The 19,656-nt window shown below is 46.0% G+C and overlaps 1 protein-coding gene across 1 annotated transcript in view; it reads left to right on the plus strand.

The window, feature by feature from the left end:
• Positions 1 to 19,656, plus strand: part of LOC126278972 (inactive pancreatic lipase-related protein 1) — a 216,666-nt gene that overhangs the window by 169,733 nt on the left and 27,277 nt on the right. Inside the window, exon 5 of the mRNA XM_049979267.1 lies at positions 7,977 to 8,234. Within this exon, the coding sequence (XP_049835224.1) occupies positions 7,977 to 8,234 (258 nt within the window). The remainder of the gene's footprint in view (positions 1 to 7,976; positions 8,235 to 19,656) is intronic.

Here is a 19,656-nt window from a genome sequence, read left to right on the forward strand (position 1 = left end):
TGTTCGCGTCTGGGGAGCTCGGTGGCCAACGTAAGTGTTTAAACTCAGAAGAGTGTTCCTGGAGCTAGTCTCTAGCAATTCTGGACGTGTGGGATATCGCATTGTCCTGCTGGAATTGCCCGTCTGAATGCACAATGGACATGATCGGAAGCAGGTGATGAGACAGGATGCTTACGTACGTGTCATCTGTCAGAGTCGTATCTAGACGTACCAGGGGTACTATATCACTCCAACTTTACACGCCCCACACCATTACAGAGCCTCCACCAGCTTGACCCTGTTGACATGCACGGTCCGTGGATGAGGTTGTCTGCATACCCGTACGCGACCATCCGCTCGATGCAAATTGAAACGAGACACATCCGACAAATAACATGTTTCTACTCATTAACAGTCCTATGTCGGTGTTGCAGGGCCCAAGCGAGGCGTAAGGTGTCGTGCAGTCGACAAGGGCACACGAGTGGGTCTTCGGCTTCGAAAGCCCGTAACGATAATGTTTCGTTCAACTCTGACGCTTGTTGATGACCCAGAACTTGAATCTACAGCGATTTTCGGAAGTTTACACTTCTGTCACGCTGAGCTATTCTCTTCAGCCCGCATCTCGTGGTCGTGCGGTAGCGTTCTCGCTTCCCACGCCCGGGTTCCCGGGTTCGATTCCCGGTGGGGTCAGGGATTTTCTCTGCCTCGTGATGGCTGGGTGTTGTGTGATGTCCTTAGGTTAGTTAGGTTTACGTAGTTCTAAGTTCTAGGGGACTGATGACCATAGATGTTAAATCCCATACTGCTCAGAGCCATTTGAACCATTTTTTTTTTCTTTTCAGTCGTCGTTGGTCCCGTTCTTGCAGGATCTTCTTCCTGCCGCAGCGATATCGGAGATTTGATGTTTTACAGGACTCCTGGCATTGACAGTACACTAGTGAAATGGTCGTACGGGAAAATCCCCACTTCATCGGTACGTCGGAGATGCTGTGTCCCGTCGCTCGTACGCCGACTGTGAAACCAAGTTCAGACTCTCTTAAATCTTGATAACGTGCCACTGCGCCTGACATTTGTTGGCTTATATAGGAGTTGCCGACCGCAGCGCTATGTTCTGCCTGTTTCTCTGTATCTCTGTATTTGAGTACGCATGACCATACCAGTTTCTTTGGCGGTTCTTTGTGGCTACGACAGTATATGCAAGAAATTGAAATGGAAGACGAACACAACCAGTCAATAAGTGTCATGGCCTGTATCAATTGTGCCCGATCATCATGAGACACACATTATCAGAAGATGCTAAACTAGGTAATTGAAGTGGCATACAACTCCTGGCCATCTTACGTGGTTCGAGAGTATTAGTGCTGAGGATTCTCACCTGAAAAGACTGCATGCTCTGCGGAACAAGGTATTTCGAGTTATGACGGACGCTTCCTTGTACACTCTCAACACATACGTTAGACACAACCGTACCTCTACCACACCATACAGTGAAAGTCAGATTGTATATTAAAAGCTTCTTCACGCCACAATCTCATCAGTTCACTAGAGCAAGAACCTCTAAATTTGGCTTGTCTTTCTCTTATAAATGTTTATAAACTTGTATCTTTTAAATGATGAGGAGTTAAATTTAGCCAGCATTCAATTAGTCTTAAATATTTATTGCACCGGTGGCGCCGAAACAGTCTAACGTATGGCTTGAATTCGTGAAGCTATTGATCTTAGATTGCCACGTTTTGTTTATGTATAGTTGAGGGCGGCAGTGGTGTAACAAGCTAACTGATTATTTTTGTTATGTAAATTTTAGAGCCTTTTGTGTCGAATTTTTTTTAAAGAAATAATTAACTGCTTGAAACTTCCTGGCAGATTAAAACTGTGTGCCGGACCGGGACTCGAACTCGGGACCTTTGCCTTTCGCGGGCAATTGTTCTACCAACTTTTTTTTTTTTTTTTTTTCCGACCGTAGCAGTCCCGCGGTTCCGGACTGCGCGCTTTTTTTTTTCTGGAGAACAAAGTTTATTTACCACAACATAACAGTATCACCGTGGTACCAACACATGTATTCAGACAACAAAAACAAGTTCCTAGGCAATAGCCTTGATTTAAATAAAATTAAACAGTAAAATGAACTAGAATAGTACAATGAATTTATAGATTGGAGCGACTGGTGATTACCCTGTGAAATTTTGTCAATAAAGCATTTTTATAAGTTTTTTTAAATGTTTAAAGGGAATTATAGGAATTAAAGAAAACGCCCTCCTGGTAGAACAGACAAAGCAGCATCCGCGTCCCGCCAACTTGTGGGTAGACGCACACCGAATCCCAAGGCAGTCAAGCATGTTCCAGGCACGTCTTCACGAAGAATATTGCATTTTCCGGTACATGGGACTGAGTCCTGGTATTACACACTCTCATTGAAGTCATCTTCTCATACCTGGGACACCCCAGCTGCAGGGGGGATCGAAGAAGGCACTACCCAAAAAGTTGGCATAGTACTGACGGTATCGCGGATGGTGCATGAGAAAAGTAAAGCGATCTTGCAGGAATGTCCAAAAATCAAGAACACTCTTATCACCTTCATGGAACAAATAAGAGATCGAGAGACCTTTTATCCAGATCACAGCGTTGGTCTTCGTACTTGGGAAGTATGTCTCATCTGGGAACAGAAGAGATTTCGGTGTAATGGCATGGGGAGCCGTACGTAGAAGAAAGGCAAGCATCTTCTGAATCAGCTGCCACACCTCTGCAGAAGATCCACACATCAGTCGATGTTCGTCCGTATCAAGCGTTTGACAGTGAGGACACAGCGGCGAATCTGTCATTTTTATGGCATGTAGACGAAGTTGTGTCATGTATTTTCCATTAACGACCAAATACCAGGTCGCACGTGCGCTCGTGTCTAGGTATATATAGTGTACAGAACGCCATACCACGGGCCATGCGATCGTAGGATATCGCCTTTCCACAACATTCCGAGTGTGATTTCTCATCATGATTCGGTAAACATCACGTGCCATAGGGGGTCTGGTACTAGGCAAGTCGGCATGGACATAACTGTATTCGATGAAAAAGGTCCGGATATGTGAGAGAGGGGAAGAAATATGGGCTACTGCAACGGGTGCCACTCGAGAGGGAGGGGCCACTTCATCAATCAGGCTTCCCGATAATCCGTTTCGGCGGCGGATCCACGATTTAACCATCGTACTTACATAAAGGGCAGCTGCTCTCGCTCGGACGTTGACAAGGCCGAGGCCGCCATCTCGAGGAGGAAGTGTCAGCGTGTCGTAGCGGACTTTGAAGATAAGACCCGCGCTAACAAAGTAGCCGAACGCCGCCTGAAGTCTGTGTGCCATTGCCTTTGGCATCGGTAAAATCTGTGCTAAATGGGGTAGTCGCGAGACTAGATGAGTGTTAACAAAATCCACCCTTTGTAACATGTCCAATGCTCTCAGGAGGTTGCCACGAACGTTTGTGCGGATAGCTTGAAGCAGTCGTTTGTAGTTAAATGAGATCGTGCGCTGTATATCACGCGTGAAGGTGATCCCCAAACATTTGAGCTTGTCCACTAATGGCAATGGTGCCACACTCTCAGCTGGAAGGCCTCAACCGACGGACATAGCACTAGATTTCGTCAGGTTCACACGGCTGCCCGCAGCAGCCCCGTACTGGTTGATCCACGCCAGTGCCTCTCGCACTTCATCCTCCGATAGAACCAAGAACACCAAGTCATCTGCATAGGCGCGGCAGATGAAAGAAGTCCCCCTCATTGTTACGCCTGTCAACCGGCTCCTCAAACCGTGTAATAGTGGCTCAAGGGCAATGGCGAAAAGCAGCATCGACAGCGGACATCCTTGACGGACCGACCGCATGACGTTAATAGGGCCCGCCACACGGCCATTGACCAGCACCCGCGACGTGGCACCTCGGAGAAGCCGCAAGACGAGGTGTATAAACCTGTGGGGAAAGGCCATCCGTCGGAGTACGTTTTCGAGAAAGTCATGACTCACTCTATCAAAGGCGTGGTCGAAGTCCACTGTCACTAAGGCACCACGACTGCGACAGGTCATGGTCAGGGCTATAACGTCACGGTAATCGCTGAGTGCCGTCTGAATGTTACTATCACCTCCAAAGCACGTTTGATCCAGAGAGATAACTTGAGGGACGACGCGCCTAATGCGAGCGCCAAGAATCCGGGTAAAAATCTTGAAGTCACAATTTAACATGGTCAGCGGCCGATAATGTTCCACTCCTCGACCTCCCGATGGCTTGGGGATCGGGATAAGCAAGCCTTCTACGAATTCGGGTGGGAGAGGAAAGTCAGGGTTCATCAGTTCTTCATACATCGCAGTCCAGCGTGAGCCCATGATGTCATGAAATGTGCGGTAAAACTCCAGCGGGAACCCATCTGGACCTGGGGCTTTGTTTGCCGCACCCTTATGAAGAGCATCGGCGACGTCATCAGCCGTAATTGTCGCCGTGAGAATCTCCGCAGCAGACTCGTCCAGGGTATCTGTCAAGGAACGGAGGACATCAGACATTACCGCCACGTTCCGGTCCTCTGCTGCATAGAACTCGTTGTAGTGATCCACAAAGGCTCTTACGATATCATTCTGGGACGTCAATCGACGACCATCTGGCATGTCGAGGGCGTTGATCAACTTTCTACGACACCGCTGCTTCTCTCGGATAACATGATGCATGGACGGGAGCTCTCCTGGTACACATTCGTGACATCTTGCGCGTACTACTGTGCCTTCAAGGCGGTGACGCATAAGAGAAGTTATCTTCGCCTTAATACGTTGAATTTCAACCTGTCGTTGAACTGAGGGAGCAAGGTTTGAGAGTTCCCGGAGAATTGTGAAATAGTATTCCATGGTATGTCGGTGCCATAACATTTTATCGCGACCGTAATTCATCATAGAACGACGTAAAGCAGGCTTGGCGCAGTCGATCCACCACCGAAGTGTTGAGGGATACGCTGGAAGGCGTCTCACACAGTTGTTCCACGTCGTCTCTACGACCTGCCTACATTCCGGATCCTTGAGATGGGCCACATTCAGCTTCCACAGGCCTCGACCGCGCCACACCTTCTGCCTCTGGAGCGAAACAGTGCAAATGTAGGCGATATGGTCGGAAAAGGCGGTAGGCCATAACTCAGCGTCAAGCGTGGCAGTTACGAGTCCTGGGGACACGTAGACACGGTCAAGACGACTTGCTGAATGGCTGGTGACGTACGTATATCCAGGCCGATCGCCATGCACGCGGTCCCAAGTATCGGTGAGTTTCAGTTCATGCACAAGCAGCTTGAGTTCCTGGCATGTGGTGAAATGGGGATGTTGGTCCTTTTGGGATAACACACAATTGAAGTCGCCGCCAAGAACAATATGGTCGTAGCGTCCGACAAACAAAGGATCGATCTGTTCTGAATAGAATCGCGACCGCTCCCGTCGCTTGGCCGTGCCCGAGGGAGCGTAAACATTGATGACTCGAACACCGTGGAAAGTCACAGCAAGACCCCTAGCCGATGGTAGGTAAATCACGTCATCTACATCAATGCCTTCCTTTAAAAGAATAGCTGTCCCACTGCCACCGTCGGCACACGGCGTGAGGTAGGAAACATAGCCATAGACATTAGGAAACGTCGCCAGGCGAACTTCCTGCAAAAGGGCAACATCTAGGTCCGACGCCCTCAACATATCACGGAGCAATTGTAGTTTGACAGGGGTGCCAATGGTGTTGACATTGATGGAGCCAATCCTGTAAGCTTGTCGTAGAATTGGGACTACAGGGACGCTCATGGAGGCACGAAGAGCAGCAGCGAACAAGAATGTTGTCCCAGTAGGCTGCACATCCCCATCCTGTAACCCTGTCGATTAGGAGTCGTGGGCTGGAGCAGCGGCATTCGCGGCTGTCTCACTAGTTGGTGTTTCGTCGGCTACATCGTCAGACCACGCAAGGGTGCGTGGATGGTGTGCGTCCAGTGGAGTACCAGCAGAGTCCGAAGGCAGTGTCACGTCGGTGGTGGAAGAGTTGTCCTGGCTCAGCTGTTGTTCAACGTCCATAGGTACAGCGCCTGGTGCATGCAAGGATGGTTGTACGTCCGACGGAGTGCAAGTTGGTGCTTCCACCATAGATTCGTCCTTCGGAGGAACAACTTGATAATTTTGATCTTCATCGTCTTGAGACTGCGTCCTGCAGGTGTCAGACGGGGCGATCCGCCGTTTCCGACGTCTCTTCGGCGACCGTTGCTTGCGCACGTGATCTTCAGTGTCCGAAGACGCCTGGGGATCCGGATGTTCAGACACAAAAGCATCGGTAGGCACAATCATGGAGTCAAGGGCCATCCCCTGTCCTTGAGATTGCTCACCACTGCACACGTCGGGAGGAGGAGGCAAGGGCGTCGGTCCGTCCGCAACAGCCTGAGGCAGTACCGGAGACGACGATGTACCAGTAGTAGGAGCCAGTGGTGTTCGCGGTCGGGGGTCGCTATGGAGAGCTTCGACAAACGTCAGCGGTAGCGACGTCGGAGCGGTCGTGGCCGGCAGGTCCCCAGGCGGTAACTGTGTGATTCTGCGCTGCAGACAGCTGGAACGGAGGTGTCCTTCTTTGCCACATCCCGAGCATGTCTTCGGCTGTCCATCATAAATAATAATTGCACGGCAGCCACCAATATATAAGTAGGACGGCACATGTTTGGTTAGTTCTATGCGGATCTGCCGTACTCCATTGAGAACCGGGTATGTAGTGAACTGAACCCACTTCTCAGCTGTGTGGCTAATCACTTTTCCATATGGATGAAATGCAGATACCACTACCTCGGAAGGCACCTCGAAAGGGAGTTCAAAAACACGTATCGTGCGCAGTCCAAGTCCCGCATGTTCCACAGTTACGTCACCGATGTGTCCATCAGAGTGACGGAACTTAAGACCACTTCGAGTTGCATCTAGAATTTTTTCACATATGTCTTCGTTGACCAATTTCACGTATACCACACTGCTCACTATAGAAAGGTGGATGCCAACAAGATCGTTGCAGTCAATCTTGACTTCATCTCTGATAAACTGTTCGATTTCCAGTGCTTTTGGTCGGGCATATTCAGGTGCAAAGCTAATCTTCAGTGTCGATTTTCGGTGGGCATAAGCCATTCTCTGTCGAATGAAATATAGCGCGCTAAGACGGCAGAATCACGTAAACAACTCCGCGAGCGAGCTGCGCGGCGAGGACGTAAACAAGACGTCCGTGCCGCTAGCGTGCCGAAAAAATCCAACTGAGCTACACAAGCACGACTCATGCCCCTTCCTCACAGCTTTAATTCAGCCAGTAACTCGTCTCCTACGTTCCAAACTTCACAGAAGCTCTCCTGCGAACCTTGCAGAACTAGCACTCCTGGGAGAAAGGATATTGCGGAGACATGACTTAGCCACTGCCTGGGGGATGTTTCTAGACAACTAACTACATGTAAATATCTTTCGGGAGTTTTTAAGGAGAGAGGACCACTGATTCCAAAGCTGCTGTTATTGTAACTTTAAATATTTGTTGTAACATTCCTTGTTTTGTAGCTGGTCTTCAGCATTCAATTTTATTATCACTTTTGGTGAACGTCTGTATCTCAAATGTATATACAGGGCTGAATATTGCTGTTTTTAAAATGTGCCTGACAGAGTACAGTAGGATAAGAGATCTGTTGTCTTATGGACAAATGTCATGCAATATATCTGGAGATTAAACTGTGTTATGGTCAGCTATGACGAAATCGCTATTACTAGACGTGTATTGTTCAGATTCCACGATGAACTAAAATATGTCCACTAACTAACGGCACGCTCAACTCCCCCACGCCAACACTATCTGCCGTGCCATCATCTACGGCACAGTTTTAATTCAGACGAGAATAATCCCATGTGTAGCTTCCGTTTTGGGCTATATGACAAATACAATCACGGGAGTTGCGTGAAGACATGATCGCAGATGTGTCTAACGTGGTCGCTTTTCGGTTGCAGCGTACTTCACGCGCGGCAACTACAACATCCTCATCGTTGACTACTCGACGCTGGTGGTGGAGCCGTGCCTCAGCCAGATCGAGTGGTCGCCGCGCTTCTGCGCAGAGTGCATCGCGCAGCTGGTGGGCTACCTGGCGGCGCACCCGCGCGGCGTGCAGCCCGACAAGCTGCACCTGCTCGGCTACAGCGCCGGCGCACACATCGCCGGCCTCGTAGCCAACTACGTCCCGCCGCCCAGCAAACTGGGCCGCATCACAGGTCAGTGCAGCTCGCGCAAAATAACGCAACACCGGCACGCGAACGCATTCTCGCCGCTACTGCTGCGCTAGCGCACCACATTGACAGTCGCCTACCGGCTTGCATACTTCCAGTGTTCTCGTTGTTGTCTCTTTGCTGCACAGGACAGCAATGCAGTCTTTCCGCACCACAGGTGCAGGAAAAGTTCTTTACAACCAGACCATGTGATTACGAGGGTGGTTTGTTAAGTCTGGTAAATAAGTAAAACAGTTATTTTCATACACAACTCACCTTAGAACTCAACATAGTGTCCTTTGAGGGATATACACGTGATCCAGCGGTCCTCCAGTTCTTTCACGCTATCGGAAAAATACACTACTGGCCATTAAAATTGCTACACGACGAACATGACGTGCTACAGACGCGAAATTTAACCGACGGGATGAAGATGCTGTGATATGCAAATGATTAGCTTTTCAGAGCATTCACACAAGGTTGGCGCCGGTGGCGACACATACAACGTGCTGAAATGAGGAAAGTTTCCAAACGATTGCTCATACACAAACAGAAGCTGGAATCATGTATTCGTCATCGCCATACTGGCGTATCACGCGGCGTGATGGAATGCTGTGCCATTGGTTACACGTCTCGGTCACCTCTTGTTCGCATTGACGACACTCTGAACAGTTGACGTTACATTTCAGATGTGTTACGGCTCTACCCTTGACTCAATCCCTGCGAAACCCTACATTTCAGCAGGATAATGCACGACCGCATATTGCAGGTCCTGTACGGGCCTTTCTGGATACAGAAGAAGTTCGACTGCTGCCCTGGCCACCACATTCTCCAGATCTCTCACCAATTGAAAACGTCTGGTCGATGGTCGCCGAGCAACTGGCTCGTTACAATACGCCAGTCTCTACTCTAGATGAACTGTGATATCGTGTTGAAGCTGCATGGGCAGATGTGCCTGTCCAAGCTCTGTTTGACTCAATGCCCAGGAGTATCAAAGCCGTTATTACGGCCAGAGGTGGTTGTTCTAGGTACTGATTCCTCAGGATCTATGCAACAAAATTGCGCGAAAATGTAATCACATGTCAGTTCTACTATAATATGTTTGTCCAATGAATACCCGATTCTTATCTGCATTTCTTCTTGTTGGCAATTTTAATGGCCAGTAGTGTACTTTGACAAACACTGCTAAACATTTGTTGACTGCAACTATCTGGCCATTTGATGAAAATTACTTTCCAACAAGCCAAAGTTTCAACTTAAGATACTTGAAGAAATCACTTTGGGGCTAAGTCTGGTGAATAGAATGGACGAGAAATCAGGTCAGTGCCTAACTCATGCACTTTCGTCATTGTTATCGCTGATGTGTGGGACGGCGCCATATTCTGGTGAAAAGGCACTTTTTCGCCTGCCAACCTTGTTCTTCTTTCAGCCCACGCAAGTTTAAGACTATCCAAAAAACAGGCATAATGGAGTTCAACTATGGTTTTGCCTTTTTCCAAGTAATCTAAGAGAATTATTTTCTGGGATTAAAAAAAAAAAAGCAAATAACAGTCTACCTACTAGCTGACGGAAAGGTCTTAGCCTTGTTTGGTTCACTTTCACGAACCTTTGTCCATTGTTTTGACTCCCGTTTCGACTATCATTTTCACTCTGGTGTGAAGAGATGGACCCAAGTTTGATCTACAGTCCCCGATTTGTGCAAAAATTCTTGCGGACTGCAACTAAGCAGCGCCAGGCATTGTGTTGAAATGTAGTGTCCCATGTGCTTCTGGTCAACTGTGAGCATTCGAATGACCCAGCTCACACGCAACTTTTTCGTAGCCAATTCTCCGTGCTGGATATTATACACTCAGGCCAGTTGAGATGCCTTCTGCCTCAGCAATCTCACGGATTTGTATTCGTGGGTCTTGCATTACCGTATCATGGATTTTGTCAATGATTTCCTCTGTGGTGACCTCTGTTGGACGGCCGCGCTTAGTTTTTGGTACTTTTCCATCCAAATTTAAATCCGTAAGCTGTACAGTGTTGAAATTCTTAATACGATTCTTGGAATAATCAAGCTTACGAAACTTGAAGCCGCAACAAAAATGTTCCGTTCATTCGTGATAATTTACGACTTATGAAACCACCCTGTGCAATGCCATTAATTTTTTGTAGAAAAAGGGCAATGGGGATGTATAAAACTCATTTCAAGCTCTGGGTGAGAATATTCCAGGAACAGCAAGATATTCAAATAATTCAATACGAGTAAAAGGTATCTGAAGGCGGAGCGAAACAGCTACATGTACTTCGTAAGGCCTCATTGTTTTGGAGGGATGTAACCCCCACCAAGCAGGTTATTAGAAAAATTTCCACGTGATACATTTTCTTTATTTTACATTGTCTGTATGGTATCGTGATCTTACCCACTATATTATGCCCCTTTTCTGTTTTATGAACTCTTCTTCTGCAAATGCATGCTTGATCTTCTTCTGGTTTGGTTGACCCATTATTTATGTGACTATTTATTTTTCGGTGCTCTAGTGAGAAACTGTAGACTACTCGTTTACGTTTCTCGAATTATTAGTTGTGATAACACAGCTTTTTAATATAATCGCTTGCAGTCTCACTAACTGTAGCTTCAAAATTATGTGAGATATATGCGTTTGTGCAAGGCCTCAGCTGTTGAACTGCCTCCCACCTACCGAGTGGTGGTCGCGCACAACAGAATCTCTACCACGACCGATGCTCCCTCCCCTACCACGTCCCGTGCACAGACACGGGCCGGGTTAAGTAGATCGATGTCAATTAACTGCATGCAAATTTAGTACGAGCGTGTGCTGAAAGCAATTCCTCAGAATTTATGTGAAAATTCTGGAAACTTTTTTAAATAAAACAAACGTTATTAACATTCTACACTTTTACTCTACGTCTCTATACATTTGCTGCCTTCCGCCGCTAGGGTGCTCCGAATTTTAGCGTGTAACATGCCGGTTTGTAACGTAGCTATGTTGGTGTTTAAAAAACAGCGTGCTGTAATCGAGTTTCGAATTCGAAGACTTCGTCCACACATGGATCTCTTCCATCTTCAGATCACACACAAGCGCTGCAACACCTGCAGCCGTCCGACGCCGTGGAGTCACTGTCATCTATGATCCACACAGTCCTGACTTGGGTCCATATGATTTTCATCTCTTTCCAGAACTTAAAGAACACCTTCGATGACTTCAGTTTCATAGTGATGAAGCATTGCAATGAGAGCTGAGACTATGGCTCCGTCAGTCAGGTCAAACATTCTACAATGACGGTATCAAGAAACTGATCTCTCGTTTGGAGGAATGTTTTCCTCGCCAGGGTGCTATGATGAGAAATAAATATGTAGACGTGAATAACAAAGATGTGGGATGTTAATAACGCCTGTTTCGTTTAAAAAGCTTTAAGAGTTCTAACATAAAAAAAACGGAGGTCTTACTTCGCAGCTCGCCCTCGTAGATATTTTTTTTCACAGTGACAGCAATGTTAAATGGAAAATCTAATTGACCTACATGCTAAAAACTGTTTCTTTTCCCTGTAAGAACAAAGAAACTGGTGAGGGGTAATAATTCAAGCCAATTCCTTATTTCTTCTTTTGTTACATGTTCAGAATGAGAAACATTTTCAGGTGTGGCAACAATTTTCGTAAAATTTCCAAGTCGTAAAAAATGTATTTCCATTTTTATGTCTTTTTCAACACTTGTCATTTTCTCCCCTGAGGAGGAATAGTTGGCAGTTCCAAAGGGTGCTTTGCTCTTTTTGGTCTTTGGGTTATAATTAAGATGTATTTAATTTTTAGTTATATGCTTATTAAGTCACTTTGACGTAAAATTATCTAAAGTAGAAGGTTAAGAGAAAAAAAGATATTAACAAAACGTTGTTAGAGAACTGAAAAGCTACAAATTCCACATGTATGACGCAATCTAACAAAAGAAATCTGTAATTGGTTGATTAAATTACGAAAATAACCGATAACACTACATACAAATTGTAAATAGCTGAAATTAAATGATACTATTGAAATGCGTTAGATAAACACGAAAATACAGCTATGTGAAGTGTGATCAAAGTACAGTTCTTAAATAAATTTCCACACACCAAGGATAGTGCCTTAGGGAAATTCAGTTGCTATCTTGTATTTTTTGTTTATTATAGATCGATATTTCAGTCTCAGACTGAAGTTGTAGTATACACTATTTGATCAAAAATATCTGGACCTCTATTAGTGCACATTAATGTGGGATGTGCCTTCATGCCTTTGTGATGGCTTGACCTCTACTAAAAAACTATGCCCGAACAACGCTACCAAACGGACGCCGTGTTATCCACAGCCGACAGGCGGCACTGGGGATATGTAGGGGCATGTGGTCAGCACACTGCTCTCCCTGCCTTGTGTCAGTTTACGAGACCGAAGCCGCTACTTCTCTATCAGGTAGCTCCTCAGTTTCCCTCACAACGGCCGAGTGCACCCCGCTTGCCAACAGACCGGATGGTCACCCGTCCAAGTGCTGGCCTAGCCCGACAGCGCTTAACTTTGTTGATCTGTCGGGAACCAGTGTTACCATTGCGGAAAGGCTGTTGGTCCTTGAACTCTACTGGGGACACATAATGAGATATCTAAATGTTGCAGGATGTAAAGTAGCCCATTCTTCCTCCAGAATCGAAAGCAATGAGGGTAGTCATGTTGGATGCAGGGGTCTGGAGTGAAGTCTACGTTCTAATTCATACCAAAAGTGTTTGGCTTCAGTTCGTCACTCTAGGTATGCTAATCCATTTCAGGAATGCTATTTTCCACAAACCATAGCCTCATAGGTGCTACTTAATGACAGGTTGGGTTGTCATGCTGATACAGTCACAACCTCCAAACGGTCCCTCTACTGCACTCAGTACACAGCGCTGTAAATTTGTTCACATCCCTCCGCATTTACCGTTTCTTTAAGTGCAATGAATGTACCGCACCATAACAACGAAAAACACCCCACAGCTAAACCCGCCCTCATTTGTACTTCATTGTTCACAATACACATAAACGCAGGTGACGTTTTCCAGGCGTTCGCTAAACCTAATCCCTTCCATTGGATTACCTAAATACAGGGTGAGTCACCTAACATTACCGCTGGATATATTTAGTAAACCACATCAAATATTGACGAATCGATTCCACAGACCGGACGTGAGAAGAGGGGCTAGTGTAATTGGTTAATACAAACCATACAAAGATGCACGGAAGTATGTTTTTTAACACAAACCTACGTTTCTTTAAATGGAACCCCGTTAGTTTTTTTAGCACATCTGAACATATAAACAAATACGTAATCAGTACCGTTTGTTACATTGTAAAATGTTAATTACATCCGCAGATATTGTAATTGACGCTTGAGTACAACTCCTCCGCTGTTCGATCGTGTGTATCGGAGAGCACCGAATTACGTAGGGATCCAAAGGGAACGGTGATAGACCTTAGGTACAGAGGAGACTGGAACAGCACATTACGTCCACGTGCTAACACCTTTTTATTGGTCTTTTTCACTGACGCACATGTACATTACCAAGAGGGGTGAGGTACACGTACACACGTGGTTTCCGTTTTCAATTACGGAGTGGAATAGAGTGTGTCCCGACATGTCAGGCCAATAGATGTTCAATGTGCTGGCCATCATTTGCTGCACACAATTGCAATCTCTGGCGTAATGAATGTCGTACACGCTGCAGTACATCTGCTGTAATGTCGCCGCAGGCTGTCACAATACGTTGTTTCATATCCTCTGGAGTTGTAGGCACATCACGGTACACATTCTCATTTAACGTACCCCACAGAAAGAACTCCAGAGGTGTAAGATCCGGAGAACGGGCTGGCCAATTTATGCGTCCTCCACGTCCTATGAAACGCCCGTCGAACATCCTGTCAAGGGTCAGCCTTGTGTTAATTGCGGAATGTGCAGGTGCACCATCATGCTGATACCACATGCGTCGACGCGTTTCAAGTGGGACATTTTCGATCAACGTTGGCAGATCATTCTGTGGAAACGCGATGTATGTTGCAGCCCCTGCAATGAAGTGAGGACCAATGAGGTGGTCGCCAATGATTCCGCACCATACATTTACAGTCCACGGGGCCGGCCGCGGTGGTCTCGCGGTTCTAGGCGCGCAGTCCGGAACCGTGCGACTGCTACGGTCGCAGGTTCGAATCCTGCCTCGGGCATGGATGTGTGTGATGTCCTTAGGTTAGTTAGGTTTAAGTAGTTCTAAGTTCTAGGGGACTAATGACCACAGCAGTTGAGTCCCATAGCGCTTAGAGCCATTTTTTACAGTCCACGGTCGCTGTCGCTCTACCTGTCTGAGCCATCGAGGGTTCTCCACGGACCAGTGAAGCATGTTCCGTAGATTCACTGCCCCGTGGTTTGTGAAACCCACTTCATCGGTAAACAGGTAGAAGTGCAACGCATTCTCTGTTAATACCCATTGACAGAATTGCACTCGATGATTTAAGTCATCTCCATGTAATTGCTGATGTAGCGACAAATGAAACGTGTGAAAGCGGTGACGATGCAGTATGCGCATGACACTACTTTGACTCGCAATGTCCCGTGTACTCATGTGTGGGTTCATGGCAACAGCAGCTAACACGCCAACTGCACCCGCTTCGCCTGTGACGGGCCTGTTACGGACCCGTTTGCGTGCTACGACCATACCTGTTGCAGACAGTTGGCGGTAGATGTTTAGCAATGTGCGGCACGTTGGATGCTATCTGTCCGGGTACCGTTCTGCATACATCCTGCAGGCTTCAGCTGCATTTCGTCGACACTCGCTATAGATGAGTATTATCTCCGCCTTTTCAGAGTTCGGATACACCAGGGTCACAGTTCCTACAACACTACACTATCACTGACGTCTGGTAACACGGTGTACTACAGTTGGTCTGCGTGCGGAGACGAGTGCAGAATAACAATAGCAGCAAGCGCTACATGCGGACACTGCGACAGCTGGACCAAACCACGACAGTGCACTACAACCACACTTGTAAACACTGCCGTCATCGTAAACATGTCCCATGCAGATGCTGCTCGCCGACCGTGGCCCGTGTTTGTTACAACACGCAACTGAACGTCAGAGGTTTCAAGCGTCAACTTTACGTTACAATATCTCCGGATGTAATTAACATTTTACAATGCAGAAAACGGCACTGATAACATATTTGTTTATATGTTCAGATGTGCTAACAAAACTAACGTGGTTAAATTTAAAAATCGTAGGTTTGTATTAAAAAACATACTACTGTGCATTTTTGAATGGTTTGTATTAAACAATTACACTAGCCCCTCTCCTCACGTTCGGTCTGTGGAATCGGTTCGTCAGTATTTGATGTGGTTTACGAAGTATGTCCAGCGGTAACGTTAGGTGACTCACCCTGTATAGTGTGGTTCATCTCTCTAAAACACTCGATTCCGGTCATTTACTCCCAGCTGCGACGCTTGTCACTATCTCATGCGTAGCTTAGCACTGACTACAAACATGTATGGTTTATAAGGAGCTGCTCGGTCATTGTACCGCCTTTTTCTTTTAATTCAGTAGGCACAGTTATAATGCTAGCCGGAACGCCGGTAGCACTATGGAACTCACAAGTGATTTCTCCCGATGATTGTATATTAATCAAAATGTCCTCGGTGAGTCACAGCAATGGCGCCCGAAGAGTTCCTGCATATGACGTCACCCTCATTGGGGCGGGCGCTCTCGCGGTTCTAGGCGCGCAGTCCGGAACCGTGCGACTGCTACGGTCGCAGGTTCGAATCCTGCCTCGGGCATGGATGTGTGTGATGTCCTTAGGTTAGTTAGGTTTAAGTAGTTCTAAGTTCTAGGGGACTAATGACCACAGCAGTTGAGTCCCATAGTGCTCAGAGCCATCATTGGGGCGGACAAGAAGTGAATAGAAGCTTTCGAAATGTGGTGCTACAGAAGAATGTTGAATATTAAATGGGTAGATCACATTACTAATGAGGAAGTATTGAATAGGATTGGGGAGAAGAGAAGTTTGGGGCACAACTTTACCGGAAGAAGGGATCGGTTGGTAGGTCATGTTCTGAGGCATCAGGGGATCACCAATTTAGTATTGGAGGGCAGCGTGGAGGGTAAAAATCATAGAGGCAGAATAGAAATGAATACACTAAGCAGATTCAGAAGATGTAGGTTGCAGTAGGTACTGGGAGATGAAGAAGCTTGTACAGGATAGAGTAGCATGGAGAGCTGCATCAAACCAGTCTCAGGACTGAAGACCACAACAATAACAATTCATTGGTGGGGAAAGCGGAGGAATGGATAGACTTTCAGGCCACACTCTTGTATTTTGAGTGGTAAACAGCTCCCAAAAGAAAGAAGAATGAGCAGTGATCGATTGCATGAGGATGCAGAAGGCAATGGAAACCACTGCATTAAAGACACAATGTGTATCCACAGGTCATGTGGCCCTACTTGGAAAAGAATCATAATGATTTTTCTATTGGCAAAAGATTACGGAGTAGTTCCTCATTCGGGTCTCCGGGAGGGGACTGCCAAGGAGGAAGTGACTTCGAGAAAAAGCAACAAAAGGATGACGTTCTACGACTCGGTACGTGGAATGTTAGAAGTTTGTAGGGAAGCTAGAAAACCTGAAAAGGGAAATCCAAAGGCTCAATCTAGTTATAGTGTGAATCACTAAAGTCAAATGCAAACAAGACAAAGAGTTCTGGACAGACGAATTAGTCTAATGTCAAAATCACGGGAAAATAATATAACGGGAGTAGGATTCATCATGAACAGCAAGGGAGGGCAGAGAGTGAGTTACTGCGAATAGTACAGTGATGGGGTTTTTTACATCAGAATCGATAGTAAACCATCATTGACGTCAATAGTGGGGTACACAAGCTGATGTATAAAGCAGAAGATGAACAGATAGAGAAACGTATGAGAATATCGAACGGGTAATTCATTACGTAAAAAGGGATGAAAATCTAATAGTTGTTCGGGACTGGAATGCGATTGTAAGGGAAGAATATCGGCTTAGTAGTAGGAATAAGAGAGGAGAAAGGCTAACTTAGTTATGCAATAAATTTCAGATCTGTTCAAGAATCAGAAAAGGAGGAGGTGTGCTTGCAAGAGGCCGGGCTGCACGTGAAAATGGTACAAATGGCTCTAAGCACTATGGGATTTAACATCTGAGTCATCAGTTCCCTACACTTAGAACTACTTAAACCTAACTAATCTAAGGACATCACACACAACCATGCCTGAAGCAAGATTCGTAGCGCGGATTCGGATTGAAACGCCTAGAACAGAGATACGTGAAGATTTTAGTTACATTACGTTATAGTCCGGCACAGATGTCGATATCAGACATTAGATTGTAAGGCGTACTTAGGAAAAGATATAGATTTAGATCACAGTTTAGTAATGACGAAGATGAAGCTGAAGTTTAAGAGACTAGCTAGCAATAACGAAGTGGGATGCGCAAGTACTAAGGAATAAAGAGATACGATTGAAGCACCCTGATGCTATATAACAGAATGAAGGCTTTTACGACCGGATAAGTTTGCTGCTGGTAAACCTTTCTGGATATAAGGTCGTGGTCCACGAAACTATTCTGTTGCAGAATGATGGTTTACCGGCAGTAGGTTGTTCAGTTGAAGAGGAATGAACATCTCTAAAAAGAGCAATCAAAGAAGTTGGAAAGAGAAACACATTGACATGGAAGGTAAATGCGAGCAAACCATGGATAGATAGCAAGAGCTGACAAGTGCGAGAATTATCGCACCATCAGTTTAATAGCTCAATGCCGGCCGGAGTGGACGTGCGGTTCTAGGCGCTACAATCTGAAACCGAGCGACCGCTACGGTCGCAGGTTCGCATCCTGCCTCGGACATGGATGTGTGTGATGTCCTTAGGTTAGTTAGGTTTAATTAGCTCTAAGTTCTAGGCGACTGATGACCTCAGAAGTTAAGTCGCATAGTGCTCAGAGCCATTAACAGCTCAATAACCTGGTTGCTGAAAATAATATACAGAAGAATGGAAAACAAAACTGAGGATCTGTTATGACGTCCAATTTGGGTCTAGAGGAAGGATAAAAGCACTGGAAAAACAGTTTTTTCGTTACGGTTGATAATGGAAGCAAGTCTGAAAAAAAAAGAAAAAAATCAAGACACATTCATAGGATTCGTCTACATAGAAAAAGTGTTCGACATTGTAAAATGGTGCAAGATGTTGGAAATTCTGCGAAAAATAGCGGTAAGTTATATGTAAAAACGGATAACATACAATATGTACAAGAACCAGGAAGGAACTGTAAGAATTGAAAACCAAGAACGAAGTGCTCGGATGAAAAAGGGTATAAGGCAGGGCTGTAGTCTTTCGCCGCAACTATTTAATCTATACATCGATGTAGCAATGTCGGAAATAAAAGAAAGGTTGAAGAAAAGGATTAAAATTCAAGGAGAGGTATCAGTGATAACATTCGCTCATGAAATTGCTATCCTCAGTGAAAACGAAGAAAAATTACAGAACTAGTTGAATGGTATGAACAGCCTAATGAGTACAGAATATGGGATAAGAGTAAATCGAGGAAGAAAGTAATGAGAAGTAGCATAAACAAGAACAGCTAGAAACTTAACATCAGAATTGGTGATCACGAAGTAGATGAAGTTAAGAAATTCTACTACTTAGGCAGAAAAGCAACCCATGACAAACGTAGGAAGGAGGAGATAAGAAGCATCTGGTACTGGCAAAAGTGTGCAAGAGTGGCACATTATCAGAAGAGATTACGTGCTCTGTGTTCTCTGGATACGCAGTTCTGTTGCGATACGGATAACAGTCACATCACAGAGTATGAGTTAATTGGCAAGGCAGCTGGAAATGTATTCCATAGTTGAAGCACGCAGGCCGGCCGGGGTGGCCGAGCGGTTCTAGGCGCTACATTCTGGAACCGCGTGACTGCTACGGTCGCAGGTTCGAATCCTGCCTCGGGCATGGATGTGTATGATGTCCTTAGGTTAGTTAGGTTTAAGTAGTTCTAAGCTCTCGGGGACTGATGACCTTAGGAATTAAATCCCATAGTACTCAGAGCCATTTTGAAGCACGCAGGTCGGCAAGATTACTGCTGGGAAAATGCCTAAATGGCGCGCAGATCGACCCTGAAATTAAAACTGTGGTTGAACCAAATGAAGTGTCGCGTTCAGCCGTAGTAAAATGGTGCCAAATGTGTGTGACACTGGTCGGGAAAGAAAGTCGTCGACGTCGGTTACAGATGACATCGGTCGGCCGGCTGATCAACCGATTCGCAGCAATCGCAGGTTTTCCGATCGGGAGGTCGTTCACGCAGTGGTCATCGAAAGGCTCCGTGGCCATGGCACCGATTTCTGTCGTCGAGAAATTGAACGATTGGCAGAATTTT

This window comes from Schistocerca gregaria, chromosome 6 (genome assembly GCF_023897955.1).
Source record: "Schistocerca gregaria isolate iqSchGreg1 chromosome 6, iqSchGreg1.2, whole genome shotgun sequence".
Taxonomy (NCBI): Eukaryota; Metazoa; Arthropoda; class Insecta; order Orthoptera; family Acrididae; genus Schistocerca; species Schistocerca gregaria.